This window comes from Rhinolophus sinicus, chromosome 12 (assembly GCF_057876585.1).
Source record: "Rhinolophus sinicus isolate RSI-liver-muscle chromosome 12, RSI-T2T, whole genome shotgun sequence".
NCBI classification, from domain to species: domain Eukaryota; kingdom Metazoa; phylum Chordata; class Mammalia; order Chiroptera; family Rhinolophidae; genus Rhinolophus; species Rhinolophus sinicus.
The window spans coordinates 6,909,926-6,929,576 of record NC_142512.1 but is presented as its reverse complement, the minus strand read 5'-3'; the positions used below and the strand labels follow the sequence as shown (position 1 = coordinate 6,929,576).

The window sequence follows — 19,651 nt, the reverse complement described above, 5'->3', positions numbered from 1 at the left end:
GAGATTCTCTTAATCTCTCTGAACTTCAGTTTTTTGGTATAAAACAAACAAACAAAAAAGGATAATAAAACCTGTGAAATTATATGTCAGCATGGAGTAGGCATAAAATACAGTGGTTGAGGCATAGGCCAGAGCCAGATTGCCTCAATTCAAATGCCAGCTCTACTACTTATGCTGGGTGACATTGGGCAAATTACTCAACCTCTAACGATGCCTCGGTTTCTGATCTATAACATGGGAAAAGTCATTGGATTGTTTTAAGGATTAAGTAAGATCATGCATTTAGTATGGTTTTGGGTACTGACAATAATGGTTTAATACATATTTACTGTTATTATTATGAGTGTAGGCACTCCATAAAACTTTCCTTTCTCTTCCTACCCTTCATTCTTCTCTTTGACTCATCTAAATAACCGAAAATAATATTTCAAAGCTCTGCTTTTCCTGGGTTACGAAATAAGGGGCTGAAAGACTAAAGGTTACATGTTGTTGGCGACTGAACTGCATCCTCCCAAAAATCCACGTGTTGAAGCCCTAATCTCCACTGTGGCTGTATTTGGAGATAGGGCCTTTTAGGGAGAAATTAAGATTAAGTGAGGTCATGATGGTGGGACACTAATCCTTAGGACTGGTGGCTTTGTAAGAAGAGATGAGAGAACTTTCCCTTTCTCTCTCCCCTCCATGTGGGTATACAGTGCAAACATGGCCATCTGCAAGCCACGAAGCAAATTCTCTCTAGAAATCGACCTTGCTGGATCTTGACCTGGGACTTCCAGCTTTCAGAACTGTGAGAAAATAAATGTCTGTGGTTTAAGCCCGCCAGGTTATGGTATTTTGCTAAGGTAGCTAGAGCAGACTAACATTCACGATTTCTTTGTATCTTCAAACTAGCTTCTTGAAATATTTATTTTCAACAGTTCACCTCCTCTCTATAGCACCATTTCACAAGTAGGGGATGTTGCTGAAGCTGCAGGATATATAAAAAATGTAATAAATTAAGACGTGACAAGAGTAAAGATCTTGATAACCAAGCTGAGATCTTTGGTTTGACTACAGTTCTCACGACTCAAGATCTGGCCCTGAAAAAAACATCTTGCATTGCTGGGCCAAAACAGACACTGCGCAGGCAAAAGTCTGTGTGCAAATGGGGTGCCTGAGCAGAGAGGCTCATTAATGTTATTAAAATAGTGAGAAAACAAATCACAACATATACCCACAGAGTAAAAGGGAAGTAAGTCATCTTTGAAAACAAACGAGCAAATGATTTACTTCACAAATTGACTCAAAACCATGTATCTTCAATGGGATACAGAGGAGTAAGTTCAGAAACAGATATTAAGTAATTTGCCTAGGTGACACAGTTAATAACATGTATAAATTGGGGGTTCAGTCTAGGCAGTCTGGTTCTAGATTTGTGCTTTTTAAAGCATTACAAAATCCACTGGCATAGGTAGAGAAGAAATTCCCCCACGATGATCCCAATAGTTTACCCTGAGCCAAGTAAAACAGAATAAATTGAAACTTTACCTTATCTCTTTGTATGGCACTGAAATGAATAGGAGCCCCCCCCCCTCAAACCTAACACAATGAACATCAATTCCCAACAACAATGCTCAATATGATAAAGAATACCTTTCGTAACCAGCAGCCAACACGGTTAATGGTAAAATACTAGATGTGTTCTCAATGAAATCATTAATACAGATGAATTACCTGTTGTCAATAATCATTACACTGGAGGGTGGAACTCCCAAGACATCACAGCTCTGCAGAAGTTCTTGCTTACGAATCTCCCCTTGATTGTAGTAATTTCCTGAGGATGACAAATATACATTGGAAGATTTAACAGTGGGGATCTATCGATTCACTCATTCTTATCTCATCTTGTTCCCTAAAGGGTTTAAGCTACCTGAAAATTTTGTGGTTAGGAGAAAAAGCTGAAGAAACTACAACGCTAAGGTTGCAGTCAGAAGGTTGCAGCACAACCCAGAATCACCATTTCCTTCTTCCCCATCTCTGTGTCTATCTCTCTGTCAGTGTGTCTGCCTGTCTGCATCCTAGCTGCGTGCTACAGGCAGCACTGTGCACTGCCGAGAGCAATGGCTTTGGAGTCAAGCAGCTTTGGGATTAAAACTTCTATAACAGCTCAGAACAAGTGGGGTACCCAAGCGCATCATTAGTTTGAGACCCTTTAAATTGAGTCCTCGAATATCTGTTAAGCATTTACTTAAAGAAGAGTCTCCTGAGTCTTCCAGGAAAATATGCAGACAACATTTAGTAAATAGTCTCCTCTGAGGAGTTTAGCAAGCAGCTATCCCAGCATGCCCTTAGGGGACCTTGACCATATCAGCACCCCAAAGAGCTTACGTTTTCTTTATTTTCCCAACACATATACTATACTTCCTAAGAATAGTTCTGCTAAGTACAACTCCTCTGTACCCTTATGAATAACATACAATGAAATTTTGGTACCATTTAAATTGTATGTATGGGCAATTGTCCAGTTAATACAGCACTTACTTAAACTCTGCAGCAGATAATTGTTTGTGTAATTTGTGCTGGTTACTTAACAGTCCTGAATCACATTTTCTCCACATGTAAAGTGGGAATGGCCATCTCATGGGCTTTCCTGAGGATTACATGAGATAATACATATCCACTCAGTTTGGTACTCAGTGTTAATTTTCTCTTTCCTTGACTTCTTTATCTTTACCTGCCCCCTCCTTCTTTTCCTTTCTTCCTGAATTATAATTCATCTTCATCATACAGATCAAATGGCTTTCCCTCTGGGAAGCCTTGTCCTACTTTCCGTGGCAAGTAATCATTTCTAGTATTTTGCTCATAAGTATGAACTTTTCTCCATGATCAATTATTAATTGCGAAATGTCATTGACCTTAAAAGTCACGGTCTCATTCAACTTTGTATCATCCTGGTGTCCAGCACACTGCAGGCACTCCTGAAGCACCGAACATCGAGAAGCTCTGCTTGCTGTTCCAGATAACTCAGAGGAAAACTCCACGCGAAACCTTTCAACTTAGGCAGGGGTTACTCTAGTGCTAGTTTTGAACTGTTTAAATCCAGATAGGAGACAGTCATTGCATTGTATCTAACAAAGGGACTAACCCCAAAAAGACTCCAGATAACAGCTTAATTGTGTATTGTCCTCATCACAATCGAGTTAATATTTTTTAAAGTCCGATAGAAACTAGTCAATTTTGTGTTATTAGTATTTTACCCTACGCATACACTCAAAACCATATGCATACACTCTCCCATTTTGTCTCAAGGTTACTTGATCTTTGGGGATAAAGAGTCTAATGTACACCACTGATATACGGTTCCTAAGTTCAGAGGCCATGCAAGTCAGACCCTGATTATGGCTCTGAGAAACTGGTTTGAATGGAAGCTAATGTGTTTATGGAGCTGGTTTTATTGCTTTGTGTTTAAATTAAGGAATTTAAAACAGGTTAGGGAGTTAAGTCAGAGATCACTTTAAATATTTTCACTAAATTTGGTGAACATGTAGGAACTTCAACAGATTAAATGTCTGAGATTTTTTAGCAGCTTTTCACTGAAACACTCTAAAAAAGGATCCAAGCAGGGTAGCTGCATCCTGGGAGGCACAAGATAATACGTTGGGGTGGAGGAAAAGCTTTAGAACTTCTCTCGATTTGTTTACTTTGTCTTTATAAATGTCCACTTTTGTTAATATTTTATAATGTACACATTAGTTCAGTGTCCATGTACTTAATATTATATAATGGGAATATTAAGTACATATTATATAATGGGAATGTATCCTCAAAAAGTTTTTACCAATAGGAAAATGTGACCAGAAAATGTTTGGAGATCATTATTATAGAAAACAAAATAAATAGGATTAATGTAGACTTATTTATATAGTCTTTTTATACACAGCGTGTATAAGCTTATAAATAATTGTACGCTTAGTGAAGTCTTTTGTTTTATGATAACTAATACTTCCCAGCAACAACTAGCAAGCATAATGACATTTAATACAAATTAAAGTCACTTTGTAAAGACCCCATTATATACTACATGTATAAAGGCAGACATTTTATTTTAAAGATTTTAAACTAATTAATTTATTCTAAATAGGTAAAAGATTTATGTAGTTAAAAATCAAAAGAAACAAAACGACATATAGCCAAAAGAAAAAAAAAGAAATCCTTTAGTTACCCAGTTCCCTACCTTGGAAGTATTAATTTAACACAATGAGAAGTGGACTGAGAATTCAGGCATTACGGTCTCAATACCTGGCCTTCTATTTACTTCATGAATCTGAAGAAATTCCTAAAGTTCTTGGGTTTCAGGAATATCAGCAAGGTTGTCCCTTGAACAAGACCAAGTATATTTGGAAAAAAAAGATCAACATTTCCTAACTCTAAAATGAGGGAGTTTACGTTCTGTAACAGTTAGGGTCTACCCAGGAAAACAGAAACCACATGAAATGTTTACATCAGTTTAAGAATCTAATGGAAAGAATTTGATACATAACTGATGGAAGATTTGAGGGCCAAATAGGGAACACTGAAGTGACCCAAAGATTAGTGACAAGAAGAAGTAACTAAAGCTAGGTTGGAGAAAAAAGGAGGCAGTGTTACCAGACCCTAAAGGCCTGGGTTCCTGAAAGGAAGCTGAATCCAAGTGATGGACCCTATGCCATTAGAATGTGTCCAAAGAACCCAGTTGGAGTAATCATGATTTAAAAATGAAACTAGAATAAAAAAGGGGAAAATTACCCAAATAGACATTTCTCCAAAGATAAGACAGATGGCCAATAAGCACATGAAAAGATGCTCAATATCATTTGTCATTACAGAAGTGCAAGGCAAAACCACAATGAGATATCAGTTCATACTCACTAGAATGGCTGTGGTAAAAAAAAACCCTGAAATAAACAAACGGAAAATTACAAGTATAGGTGAGAATGTGGAGAAATTAGAACTCTCGTGCATTGCTGGTGGAAACATAAAATGGTGCAGCTGCTGTGGAAAAGTTTGGTGATTCCTCAAAAATTTAAACATAGGATTATCATAACTCAGCAATTCTCCTCCGAGGTATATACCCAAAAGAACTGAGAATGGACTCAAACAAATACTTGTATACTCGTATTCGTAGCAGCATTATTCACAATAGCCTAAAAATGGAAATAACCCAAGTGTCCATAAATAGATGAATGGATAAGCAAAATGTTATTAACAAGGCCAAACATATGGGAAGCCGTCTTTTTCTGAATACGACAGGTATCTTTGTATCAGATGAAGTGAGAAGTATGCACTGCTTGAGAACAGTGTCCAACTCATTGCGATGAACAGTTAAAACAAATATTTCCAATACTAAGCTCTTCAAAATTCATTACATTTTGATTATTTCCATCCTATACTTTTATCAGATTAGTCCTATTGCATTTTCTTTCTTTTTCTCACTTGCGTCTTTCCTTTTCTCTGTTCACAGGCAATTTTTGTGACTGTGGATTTTCTCTTTGGTCTGTGACATGACCTCTTCCCTAAAGTTTATTAGCATTTCTTTCATGGTTTACCAAAGTTTAAGCAAGTCCTTTATTTTTGCACTTAAAACTCTAACTCATTAAGTAAATAAAACCTCTGAAAAGCTTGTAACATTCTTCAACTAAGTAAATAAATACTTAGCAGGACATAAACATTTTTACAAATACAGATGTTAGGTGGAAAATAGCGGTAATGTATAAGATTACCTGGCATGTAAATTCTAAGCTTAACTATAAAAAAAGGTAAGTAAATATATATTTGAAATATATATTCTTATAAAAACAGTTAATCTATCAATTAACCCATCAGTACCAAATTTATGAACAGGTGTTGTTTTCAGTTAGTCATTGGATGCCTATACACTCTTTGGTTGGTGTGATCATACGGAAATCCTATCGACCTAAACCTTAGAGAAAATTACCTAAGTACTTATATGTAATATACATTATATACATATATGTTATATATTATATATATATATATATACATATATATATATATATATATATATATATACACACACATATACATATTTACAAAATAGGCCCACTGATACGTAACCTTTGAGTCATGTTCTGAAGTTTTATATAGCTCCCTTAAAGAAACATAATTCGTATTTTTAAATATTACTAATTTATTCGATTTTTTTTTTTTCTTTTTTTTGGTGCCTTCCAGTGGATGCCGAAAGACCTACTAGGCAAATTCAAAAAGGGCTGTAAGCACTAATTTATTCGATTCTTAATAGGATACAGTCAATACTTAAGATATATTTTTTAGAAAACTCAAATGTATTGGGTCAGAAAGAAAAGAGTTAGACAGATGAGATTAACACTTTTTTACACTAGATCTAAATATATCTCAATATGGAAAACTTTGAGGAATTATTCATGATTAAAAATCATTAAAAAAACCTGATATGTTGTTTTAGGAAATACAGTGAATCATATGTTTGGAGAAACCCTCGTAGCATAGAATACCTGATCATGGGAAATAAAAGGCAAACATGCTTTAGAATGTATGGCTGAATTAGCAGGAAAGTAAGGGCAATCTCTGAGGTCCTAAACAATACGTAAGCACAAATCCAGACAAGTAGGGTGCCACCTTGAGAGTATCTGCCTATGCCTGGTGGCCTACAGTCAGGTTAGGAGATAAAGCTTGGGCACAAATAAGGAGATCTCCGCACAAAGAAAGACTAGACCTTCAAAAGGCGATACCTACAGTGGGTGAACTACAAAAATTCCTAGCCTACACAGAGATGGTGCCATCTCTCTCAGACTTGGAAGGAAAAGTAAGAAAAATGTCACCCTCCCCAAGAACTGTTAAGTATACATTGACCTTCTGGCACACTATATTGACCAAAAACAGCTTACAGTACTATTTCTAGTCCCATAAGCACTTCTAGAACCTTGCAGTACCATATCAAGAGTTGAAGTCTATTTCTCACCTTGAAACTGCCAAGTGACTTGTGACCGCCTTGACAAACAGAATGAAATGAAAGTAATATTGCATGATTACTTTCCAAGGCAATATGGCTACCCTAGTACTGGCTCTCTCGCAGGATACTTGCCCAGATGCACAGCCACTAGGTTGTTAGAAAGCTTAAATTAAGGTGTGTAGATTTACCTATATGTGTACTATATGTGAATATTCTGGCCAATGTTTCTAGTTAAGTCAGATGAGTCTAGTCCCCAGCCTTTGGATACTCCCTCTGAAGTAGTAAGACAACTGTGATGTCTGAAACCATGAGAGATAAAGTATTATTATTGTTTGAAAGTCACTAAGTTTCTAAATAATTTGTTACACAGCATTAGACAACTAGTGCACTTCCGTTTGGACACTGAGTTTACACTACCTCTGTGGATTGAAAAGTCTCAATCTAAAATTTTAGTGTAGAGTGATCTAAAGTAGTGCTCTTTGCTGCCTGGATGAAGCAAACATAAATCATCAAAATATCACAAATATGGTTCCAAGAAATGTACTTACAATTAAAAAAAAAATCACAACATATACACGGCAACAAGTCATTCAGGATGAGTTACTCAAAGAGCAGAATCAGACACACAGACTGCAGAAATTGGAATTATTACACCTGATATGTTTAATACATTTAAAGAAAGAGAATATCAAACTATGAGAAAGTAACGAGACAATAATATTTGCAAAAAGAACCTCTAGATATGAGAAATAAATTAAAGGACAAAACTACTAACCATTTTACTACTACATATGTAAGACCTTTATTATAAAACTGTTACTAGACATAAAACTATTAATAGACATAAAAGAAGACAGACGTTAAAGAAGGCCAATACAAATGAGCAGACATACCATAAAATCACAGATGGAAAGACTGCTGTAAAAGCTACAGTAATTAAGACAGCATGATATTGGCACAGGGATGTTGAACTGACTAAAAGAATAGGACATAGATCTGAAATACGTGAAAATCTGATATACGAGAGCTGACAGTGCAGTCTAGAGGGGAAAGGATGACCGAAATTGGTTTTCCTGATTCCAATCTTTCCCTCCAAACCATTCTCCATATTGCCACCAGAAGGAGCTTTCTAAAGCACAGAACTGGTTGGGTTAATTCTCCGCCAAATGTATTCAATAACACCCTACTATGTACTATAGCTTTCTCCCATGTGTATATTAATAGGTTACAGAAATTGGAAGAAACGTTGGACTAAATCAATTTAAATATGATTTTTTTACAGCAAGACTTCTGAAAGATGTTGATATTCTAATAAGGATTGTGAACCTCTCAATGGGGGATAACACATCTGGCTGATTTCCCCAAACTTGTCAGTAGAAAGCGTTTCTTTTTTTTTTTTAAATAGTTGCTTGATGAACTAGTGTTTCTTGGAACATACACTGGAAATCAAAATAGTTATTTCAACTGACATAGCATACAAGGCAATGTGAGAGAAAGATTGATTGCTTTTATACTGTAATCGTTTAGAACAGGAAAGACCCAGAGGGTCCTAGATCCTCCACATTTGGTCAAGTACTTTTAACTTTTTCATTAGTTTCCAGATTTGTAAAACGGGAACAAATTCTGTTATGTGTATAATGTTTTATATATTTAATAATGCCTGTCATAGGATTGCTGAAAAGATTCATACAGGTCCAAGACTTACTGGTACTTTTACTATTGCCTGGAATGATTTGCCCTGTTTCCTATATACCTAGTCCTATTATTAAAGACCAGCTCAAAAGAAAACCTCTTGGAAGAAGTTTTCATAATCCAAACCCCTGAAAAGAGAACCCATGCTTTTCTTCACTCTGCGTCCATAGTACTCTCCATCACACCTTTACAACTTTCATTACATTGTATCACAAGTTATTCGCTTCCAATTTCTAGTTAGAATAAATCAGCAGTGTGGGTAATGTTTAATCAATAACAGTTTTGAATGAATTGGGGATTTTAAAAGTAGTTTTAAAACTTACAAGAGAGAACAATTTAAATGCCAAGTTGCGGGCCAGCCCGGTGGCTCAGGCGGTTGGAGCTCCATGCTCCTAACTCCGAAGCCTGCAGGTTCAATTCCCACATGGGCCAGTGGGCTCTCAACCAGAAGGTTGCCAGTTCAACTCCTCGAGTCCCGCAAGGGATGGTGCTCTGCCCCTGCAACTAACAACGGCAACTGGACCTGGAGATGAGCTGCGCCCTCCACAACTAAGACTGAAAGAACAACAACTTGACTTGGAAAAAAACAGTTCTGAAGTACACACTGTTCCCCAATAAAGTCCTGTTCCCCTTCCCCAAGAAAATAAATAAATAAATAAATAAATAAATAAATAAATGGCAAGTTAGATTCAGAGGAAATAATGAAAGACAACAATAAGTATACTGAGTGTTTAATAAGTGCCAAGGGCATCCTTTTTTTTTTTTAAATTTGACACAATTCTGAATTTTGGTCCCAGCCTATTGAAAAATAAGGAGAAATTTATTAAAGAATCCAGTGCACTTCTAATACTTTGCAAATAAATCCAGGCTTCTCTTGCAAATCTTGAAACAAATTTGCCTATAATTTGACTCCTATAGTTCTAATACAAAACATAAAATAAAAAGCAAACAACAACAAAAAAGGAGGCCTTTAACTGCAATCTATTTTCAATTGATATCCTTAAAGCACAAACTGAGAAAAGTGCTTAGACCCAAATTCTCAATAAAAATGAAAACAGTTTAATCTTACTAGTAACAAAAGACTTTCAGGGGAAAAAAGTGTTAATCAAGAAATATAAAAAATACTAGTCAATGCTAGAGAGGGTATTATATTAAGACAGACTTTCATTACCTGTTAGTGAGAATGTAAATTGGTGTTTTGGGGATGCAATTTACATGAAAAGCCTTAAAACAGCCAAATTTAGAAATGAGTCCTAATGAAATACTATGAAATACATATTGTTCACTGTTACTGTAATAAACTGGAAAAAAATCCCCTAAATATACATACAATAAGGGATGACTAACTAAATTAAGGTTTATCTATGAAACCATTTAAAAGGTTATGTATCTAGTTCTTACTAACATAGGTAAATGTTTAAATTATAAGTTTCACAAGGACACGGTCCTTAGCTAGCTTGTTTTCACTGTTTTATTCTTAGGGCATAAAATAAGGCCTGGCATATAAATTGTTTTAATTAAAACTTTTTTTAGAATTAAAACTTTATGTTTTTCACAGCGGTTTTAGGTTCATAGCAAAACTGAGAGGAAGGTACAGAGATTTCCAATTTACCCCCTGCCCCTACCCAGGCATAGCCACCCCATTATCAACATCCCCCAGCAGAGTGGGGCACTGGTTACAATTGATGAACCTACATCATCACCCAAGGCCCAATTTACTCCTAGTGTTGTATATTCTATGGGTCTGGAAAATGTATAATGACATATATCCATCATTATATCATACAGAGCATTTTCACAGCCCTAAAATAATCTTCTGTACACCACCTATTCATTCTTTTTCCCATCTCAACCCCTGGAAACCACTGTTTTTACTGTCTCCCTAGTTTTGCATTTTCCAGAATATCACAGTTGGAATCATACAGTACGTAGCCTTTTCAGATTGGCTGCTTTCACTTAATAAGATGTATTTTAAGTTTCCTCCAGGTCTTTTCATGGCTTGATAGTACATTTCTCTTTAGTACTAATATTCCATTGCCTGAATGCACCAATTTGTTTATCCATTTACTTACTGAAGGACATCTTAATTACTTAAAAGTTTTGGCAATTATGAATCAAGTTGCTATAAACACTTGTGTGTAGGTTTTTGTGTGGACATGTTTTCAACTCCTTTGGGTAAATAAATACCAAGTAGGGTAATTGTTGGATGGTTTGGTAAGAGTATGTTTAGTTTTGTAAGAAACTGCCAAACTAATTGCCTTCCAAAGTGGCTGTACCCTTTTACATTCCTACCATTGATAAATGAGAGTTCCTCCACATCCTCACCAGCATTTGGTGTTGTCAGTGTTCTGGATTGTGGCCATTGTAACACTGTGTACTGCACATAAATTTTAAATAAAGTTTTGCTAAATGAATGCAAAAATAATGCACAGTGAAAAATATAAAATTGTATAAAATGTGGTTTCCGTGAAAAATCTGTATAGAAAAAGAACTGAACAACACACAACTAAATGGAAAAGAGGGCATGGGCATTTGTAAAAAGCAGCTTTATTGAGGTATAATTTTACATACCATAAAATTCACCCATTGTATATGTACAGTTTAATTACTTCATTTACACAACTGTGCAATTGTCACCATAATCCATTGTCATGGTCAATTTTTGTTTTCTCATTCCATCTTTTCTCTATGGTAAAGGAGGACTTATTCTTTGCAAGGCCCCTTCACTGAAAGTTGGGTGGTGTTGAACCATCAAATTATTTTCTTGTCTAAAGATCTGAGTCTAGCTCTTCCATTTGACATGTGCATCTTTTTAGCACAAATAGCATTTTAAAAACAGCGACCGTTAGAAGTAAAACTTTAAGGGTTGAGAAAGTATGATACTGCCTAGATTCTGTTTGGTGTACTGTGGTACACCAAGATCATTATTTTTGGTCCTTCTGCAAATAAAAAGGTTCCCCAGAATAATGAGCACAGCCACAGTCCCCAACGGAAATCTAGGTATTGAATGGAAGAAAATGCGAGCCGCTATGTAGTGCTTCTGAATCCCGTCAGCAGAGAATGGAGTACACAAGTTGCGTTGCGTTGCTCCGGCAACCCACAGGGAAAGCTGGCCGCTCCAGTCCCTAGGCTGGAGCCATTGATTCTCTGTAAAGCGTTCAGAGAGAGAAGGGACCTCCGGTGTATTCACTTAACTTTCTACAACAGAGAATCCTTTGGGGGAAAGTCGACTGAGATAGGTCAGCACCTAAATACCCTTTACAGCCCCGGCTCCCAGCGTCCCGCCTGCAGCCTCCTACCTGCAGAGAAGCAGAGCAGGAACACTCGGTGCCTCAGGCGGGTCAAACCTAGCACAGTAGGAGCAAAGAACATGGCTTCATCGTCCGGGTGCGCGATCACCAGGAGGGTCCGGCTTTCGCCTCCCAACAGGCCTGCCTGTTCCTGACTCTTCATTCGTTCCAAGAAGTCCCAAACCCAGAAGAAACCGGACGCTAGGACCACCACTATCAAACCCAGGACGCCCACCACTTCCATGCTCTGTAAGTGGCACTGCGCCTGCGCAACAGGGAAACGTGCCGCTGACCCTGACTCCGGCGGGAAAACTGCGCTCGCGGAAATTGCGTTCCGAGATTAAGTCCGTCCTGCCAACACGCTCGGCTGGCTTGAGGCTTTAAACGTCGGGTTCCTGTTGTCGTTTTACACTGACGCCTCCCAATGCTTCTTTATCAAGTTCTACTTTACGCAGCATTTACGAGGTCTGTGCCAGCTTGGGTTCAGAGCTGAATGAATCTTTTCCCGTCCAGTTTTCTACCTGTGTTCTCACAGTACAAAAGGTTTAGAGAAGCGTTTTAAAAATAAACCCCACATCTTGAGTACGGGTACACTCCTCTCTTCACCATTTTATAACTCATTTCTTAAAGTCCAGGACTTTTTCGTAACTATACAGCTAGACAGCCCCTTATCCTGATGAACACCGACTTCATTTTTCCTCAATTTTTGGATGTGGAGCGGTGGCTTCTCTAAAGGAAAAGTATGCGGTTACGATGAACCGTTGTCATTTAATTAGAAGAGTAAGGCTGAGAGCACATTTCGTAGTCGCAAGGGCCACAGGCTCCTCTGATTAGTGACTTTAAAGACTGACATGGACAAATCGGCTTCGCCCGCATTTCGGTGCTTAGTGTGGATTACAGCCGGGGTCCTGGAAAATATGTTGGGTAGGTCCACGTGCACTCCTCCGGCTCCCAGCACGTGGGGCTCGGCTTTCCTCCCCGCAGCCGGGGGGACCCCGGAGGCCGTCATCCCGCCGCGCCGCGGAGGAGGCGCGGGACCTGAGGCATGGCCTTCCGCCCTGCCATTTCCCACGTTCGGGGGAAGGCCCCGAGGGCGGGGGAGCCGGCCGGCTCGCGGTGGGCGCCCCAGCTCAGGTGCGCGGCGGCAGCGCACTGGGTCAGGCCGGGCACGGCGCTGCCCCGGCCTGTTTCCGCTTGAGGGGACCGCCGCAGCCAAGCCGCGGGGAGACGCGAGGGGACAGGCGCGGGGCAGCCGAGGAAGATCGGCCGAGGTACCAGCCGCGCTCGGCCAGGCGAAGGGAGTCGGTCCCCCAACCTCCCGGAAGGAGGAGGAGCTGGCGCCGGAGCCTCCTTAGCCGGGGCCGCCGGGGCTGGGGGGAGGGAGAGGGGTTGAGTCAAGATGGCGGCTAAGGTGGCGATGCAGCAGCACCCGCGGCGGCGGTGGCTGGAGTGAGCGCCCAGCTCGCCGCGCCGAGCGAGGTCCCGAGATAGGGACGCGCGCCGGGGCCGCGTCCCGCTCCTCAGGCCCGGGGGCGCGCCAGCTACCACGCTCCGCCAGCTCCCGGTGAGTAGGCCCCGGCGCCCATAGCCCTAGTCTCCCGGCCCCGGCTCGGTTGGGGGCTTCCGAGGGCGCTCAGGGTACCGGCCGCGGGGGCGGCTTCACGGCCGGGTGCGGGGAGTCGTGGGCCTTGCAGGTCGGGACCCGCCCCAGCCGCCCGGCCTCTTCCCCTGGGCCGCCCAGTACGAGTCGGGCGCGGCGGGGAGCTGGGGCTGGGTGAGTGGAAGAGGCTTATGGAGTTTGGAGGAAGAATGGGCTGCGGCCAGCCCGGGGCCGTCAGAGAGGTGTCCTGTGGGGAGCGGGCACGCGAAGCCCGGAGGGCCGACCGAGGGAGGCGGAGTGGGCCGGGGGACTCCGGGCGGGGCCGGCACAGGTGGCGGGCCTGGGCTCCCTCAGAGGCGGAGTTGGTGGGCGTCTGGGAAGTGTAGAAGGGGTTAGGGATGGTGACAGCGATGGACAAGTGCGTGAAGAGCAAACTAGTTCACCTTTCTAACCGAACAACTCCGGAATGTAATGGCGAAGGGTGAATAGTGGTGAAGATGGCATAGATCGGTACCTTGTACATTCTGCCTTTTATTATTGGTGTTTTAATGTGCGAAGTTGGTGAATTCTCTTTTTTGGTGGAAGAAGGATTTGAAAAACTAAAATTGAGAAATCAGTTTTAATGGAGAGGAGACTGGATTTGTATTCCTCGAATTAACTGAGTTAGGTATAGCCGTGTATTAAAGGTGTGGATGGAAATAAGTGATATTTATGAAAAGTGCCCAGGAAGTGTCAGTTTTCTTTTACTGATGTTGTATACCAATTTGCCGCTTCAACAGTTAACCTTGGAGAGTAAGGGTATCGGTAATTCTAATCTTTGGGATTAATATATTTACTTGCATCAGATTTATGTCCCTAATCATATCTTAATTATATTGAAATTTGCGTTTCTTGTGTGCATCGTGGTGAAGCCGTGATGGGAGGCAGAACATTGTGCAAAGAGCAACAGGCCCGGGGTTTTAAAATGCCTACAAATATTCATTCATTTGTTCAACATATCTTGATCAATAGCTGCTGCTGATAGATCATGTGTGATTGTCCCTTGGATAACTGAAGAGTTGATGGCATTATTTAATTTTTAATGGTTTTTTGAAAATGTTTTGACGTACCTTTTCATAAAGATATTTATTGGATGAACCAATTTGCCTGGGCCCAGGAGGAGACCAATTTTAGAATCTTATTTAGACATGGGTAAAAATAACAGAAGAAGTAAGCACAAGTTGTTGGAAAAAGAAATATTGTCTTTATTTTCTCATTCTGTTAAAATCCAGTGGAAGTTTATTTTAATATTTATAGTACACAGTTGCTTTGCCTTGTTTTAAGCACACGTGTTAATGGAAATCACGGTTAACACACGTATGTTTAAATAATATGCACATGCGTACATAAGGATGTGATTACTTGCAATGCCAAAATAAAATACTCTTTTCTTTTACTAAAGGCTTGCCATGTGTTGAACTACTTCCTTGGAGAAAATATGGTATAAAGAGTCCTTATTCTTCCTTTAACTTATGTGACAGTTGGGAACATGATCAGCCCTTCTGTGCTTCAGTCTCCTCACCTGTGATAGTAGGAAAACATCTGCTCTCCTAGGGTTGGCTATTGTGAGCTTAAGAGAGTTAATAGTTATGAAATTAAACACATTGAAAGGGTTATATTTCTGTGAGGTAGTAACAGCTCCCTCTGCACTCGTGAAATGCTTTATTTGCACATCTCTCATGGCATTTACACTTTCTGCATTGTATTTAGGTTTTTATATACCTGTTTTATCTCCTCTTGAGGGCAGGATAGGCCCTTCTCTGATTTTATCTTTACTTTTAAGGCACCATGTAGGATTTTATTTTCTGTGTAGGATATTGATATTGCAAATATTTGTTGAATGAATAAACATTGTATTCTAATTAGAAAAATATATTCACATTACAACTTCTCCGAATATACTTTTTGTTTGTCTGCTGTGACCTATCTGTATAGCCATTGATTCTGTCAATGGCTTCTGAAGAATATGTTTTTAACTGGATGTCTTGTATTTCATCACATAGTAAAACATAAGTAATTGGCCTGCCCACATAATTAAAAAAACACACACAAAATGCCTCATATTAACTTAGGTTTCTTTGAATTTTAATTGAGTAAAAGTTTGTTTCAAGGCTAGGAAAATTTAGATTAGTCAAATTTTTTAAATTTTTTTTTTTTTTTTTTTTTAATTTGTGAAGTGATGAGATTTTCTTGTCATTGCTATCTGCAGTTGAAGGCAAAGGCCTTTGAATAGGCCAGGGATTGAATAGGTAAATGTCAATGTATTTGTTACTCAGGTTTTTGTGTTTGTTTTGTTATGCAGTTTTAATTGTATTTTGTGATCTGTCTTGCAATTTCATATTCCTATTGATGCCTCGGAATACTCCCATCTGTTCGTTTACTTCAGATATTGTATTTTACTAGAATACAGTACAAAGATGTAGTGAAAGTTTATCATTTATTATGTGTGGACTTATTTGTTGATTAGAGAGATTAGAGATTTATGTATAGTTCATTTGTTCAACTGGTGTTACGTGCCTTTATGTTCACGGTACATTACTAAATGCTATAAAGCTATAAAGTTGAGCAGATTAATATGTGCACAAATAGCTCGGTCTGTAGATTGCCTGATATTTTGTCCTTTTCAAGTTCGAGGCGGCAAGAAGTACATTTAGCTAGATGGTTAAGAAAACATTTTGTTTCTTTTTCAGTCAGGACTTATTAGGAGTATTGAAAAGCTATGAAAATTTTCTGTCATGTAGCAGTAACTGTATGTAGAGCATCTGTTTTTTATTCTTATACTGGTGGTTTTCCTTGAACATTTTTACTGTTCTACTATCATTTTTTTCTACTGCAGAAATGTGTGTGGTCAAAATATTACTTGGATAGTCTTCAGAAACAACATTTTTTTTTTTCTGGCTTTTCTTTGCATTTGAAGGTGAGACTGTACAAAGCCATGTTAATGTTCCTGTGGAGTTCTTCAGTTTGATTCTTCTACATGTGCTGCTGTTACTTTTACTGAAAAGCAATCTCAAAACCAAATCTAAATTGGTTAAAATAAAATGCTAATTTATAGAATTATACGATGTAGAGTCATACAGTTATCTGCAGATGCTTCTCGATTATCTATAGATGCTCCTTGGTGGGGTTACGTCCTGATAAACCCATCCTAAATTGAAAATACGGTTAAGTTGAAAGTGCAGTGAGTACACCTAACCTACCAAACATCATAGGCTAGCCTACCTTAAACACATGCTCAGAACACTTACATTAGCCTACAGTTGGGCAGTTATCTTGAATTTTGTCTCAAGAGTAATTGCCTTCCTTTTCTCACCAGAAGCAGGAGACACAGATGGGCATTTTGTAGACATGATGGGGTGGGAAAACACATAATATCCAAATAACACTGGCAACACAGTACACTGTAGGGTATCAGCTGTTTACCCTCTAGTTTGCATGCCTGACTGGGAGGGGCTGCTCACTGCGCTGACCAGCATCACGAGAGAGCAGTGCTGTGTGTCACTAGTCCAGGGGAAGAGCCTGTATGCGAAGTACGGTTTCTACTGAATGCCTATCACTTCTGCACTGTCGTGAAGTAGAAAAAAGTCATGAGTTGAATGAATGTAAGTTGGGGACTGTCTGTAGTCTTAACTCGTTTTACTGGTGAATAAACTGAGGGTCACAGAAATGATCTGCCTACATCGGTGTAATTGGCACTAGCAGAATCCAACCTTCTGACATCCAGTGTAGTGCACATTCCATTACGCCACTATCATCCTTGGGATGAATCAATGTGATGACTAACAATTACTTAAAACAAAAACGGGGGTGGATGGGGAATGACAGATCATTTATTCAGCTTAGGTATTGAACTTAAGGTATTTCTTAACTTTAAATTTCTACAATAAAAATATAGTTTGAAAAAATTAGTATTGTTTATTGCTCTAAATCAGTAATATGATGATTACTGGGAATTACTTACTTTGCTAAATTTTTAATCTGTTATGATCAAATAAAAATGTCTGAGGTTATCTGGACCTAGTGACATTTCATGGAATTTAAGTATTACAGGAAATATTATTCTGCTAATGGTTACCTTTATTTTATAAATTATTTTATAAATTAGCTAGTAAACAGGTTAAATTATTTTATAAATTAGCTATTGCTTGCTTCACTAACTCAAGCTTCTGGATTTTTTAGTGTGAGGGACTTCAGTTGTTATATAAAGCTTAGATAAATAGCATGAACATGAAATGTATTCTTAATGCTACGTTGAAAAGCTCATATATAATATTAGTTATCTGTAAGTACTCATGCCATAAAATTTATTTTAAAGGAAAAGGCGTATTATTCTTTTTAAACTGATAACCTCGTATGAATACTGAAGCATGGCATTATTTATTCCGTTTGGGTTGTTAAATAATTTGTCTACTTTGTGTTGAATTAAGAAGGGTTGATTTTTCTCATACCGTGCTGTTTTCTGGAATGCTATATTTCTACCTTACTCTTCCAAATTCTGCCACATCTAAATTCTGCTTCTTTTTTTTGAGGGTTTGATAACATGTCACTTCATCCAGGAAGTCTCCCTACTCCCACTTCTCCAAAGATGTATATTTTTCATTCTGAAAATTCTAAATGCTTTACTTATGCCTCTACTATAATATGGTAGTTGTTTATGCACGTGTTCATGTAGTCCTCACTAGACTGTAAGCCCATTGTGGGCACATTTGTATCTTAGTCCTTAATCCTTCCCTGTTCCCACTCTAAAAATAACACTCTGTACTCAGGAAGTATGTAGTAGAAATTTGTTGAATTCATAAAAAAGCATAGTTGCTAGAGTTATTTGGTGTGGTGGTTGATACACATGTGGGAACTTGATGGTGAATAGTTTTTGGAAATTAAAAAATGGGTAGGAATTCACCAGTTAAAGGTAAAATGTCTGTAATCAGTGAATTATCGAAGCATTTACTAAAAAAAATGTTTCTGCCATTTACTGGAATTTTGGGGAGAAGGAGAAAGTAAACATGGGATTGATTCATATCAGACTATTTGTATTTCCAGATAATTTAGAACAAGTGTGTTAATTTATATATGCAGGAACATTTGGAGTAGTTTCAGTGCTAGCAAAAAATTGTGAATTAGGAATATTATTATAGAATCCCTTTGAAAGAATAGTACTGATAAGTTATATCAAAAAGTAAATATTTAAGTAGATTAGTCAAGCACAAAGGAAGAGAAAAGTCAAGATTACCAAATTATTTTGGTTTCCATGCTGTCCCCCCTTCCAACACACACACTGTTTACTTGAAGAATAAAACTTGGGATGTTCTTCTGATTTTTTTTTAAACTTGTATAAACTGATATCAAACCAGAATAAATTGAGGTTGAATTTTTCTAGGAAAACGTGACTCTCAGATTTGTTATGAGGGTCACAGATTGCCTCTTCCCCCATACTTTTATTTAATTGACAGACTCTTTTTGTGATGTTTTTGTTGTCATTCACAGTTCAGTCAGAATAATCTGTTTTAGGACCTTCATTTCCCTTGACAATAACATACAGATTTGTATAATTTGGAAATGTTTGTTTTAAGTATTAATCATCATGTCTTCAAACTGTTCAAAGACATTGAACTTTGTATTGCTTTTGATTAGTTTTGAATTACAATAACTTTTATGTTTTTGGAATGAAACCAAAACTTGTGCTTTCTAGGAGTTACAGCCTAAAATATACACAGTGTGAATATACCAGATGTAGGGAGTATATAGTCCATTCACTGTGGGGGTGGTGGGGTGGTGGTGGTGGTGGTGGTGGTGGTGGGGTGTGTGTGTGTGTGTGTGTGTGCGTGTGTGTGTGTGTGTGTGTGTTTCTGTGTGTAGGTGGGGACAGGAAGGAGGGGAGGGAGGAGGGAACTGAACAAAACAGGAGGGGAGCGGTAGAAATTACTCTATGTTCACACAAAATCATTTTAATGAGTGAAGGATATGTTATTTTAAAATATTTACTTTCATTTATTACAAGCAATACATTATTTTACAGAAGTACAATGTAGAAGCAGATGAAGAAATTGAAAGTACCACTTCCTA

General features: G+C 38.6%; 2 protein-coding genes and 1 non-coding gene across 19 annotated transcripts in view; 1 reads left to right on the top strand and 2 right to left on the bottom strand.

Annotated features, from left to right (window-relative positions):
* PIGL (phosphatidylinositol glycan anchor biosynthesis class L) overlaps positions 1–12,201 on the bottom strand; it is a 61,127-nt gene extending 48,926 nt beyond the window's left edge. The window contains exons 1-2 of the mRNA XM_019757398.3: positions 11,959–12,201; positions 1,714–1,813 (exon numbers count right to left, since the gene is read on the bottom strand). Coding sequence (XP_019612957.3) covers positions 1,714–1,813; positions 11,959–12,193 — 335 coding nt within the window. The 5' untranslated portion in view covers positions 12,194–12,201. The remainder of the gene's footprint in view (positions 1–1,713; positions 1,814–11,958) is intronic.
* Positions 6,195–6,257, bottom strand: LOC141569031 (U7 small nuclear RNA). The gene has a single exon (XR_012492425.2). It is a non-coding gene; the product is annotated as a U7 small nuclear RNA (small nuclear RNA).
* An 890-nt stretch (positions 12,202–13,091) lies between the features above and the next one.
* Positions 13,092–19,651, top strand: part of NCOR1 (nuclear receptor corepressor 1) — a 169,122-nt gene continuing 162,562 nt past the window's right edge. For 16 of the 17 annotated variants that reach the window (XM_019757395.3, XM_019757394.3, XM_019757397.3 and 13 more), the window contains exon 1: positions 13,377–13,513. The gene's annotated coding sequence lies outside the window, so the exon portion shown is untranslated. Of the gene's footprint in view, positions 13,221–13,376; positions 13,514–19,651 lie in introns of those variants that run through there. The other variant, XM_074320229.2, reaches the window with a different exon arrangement.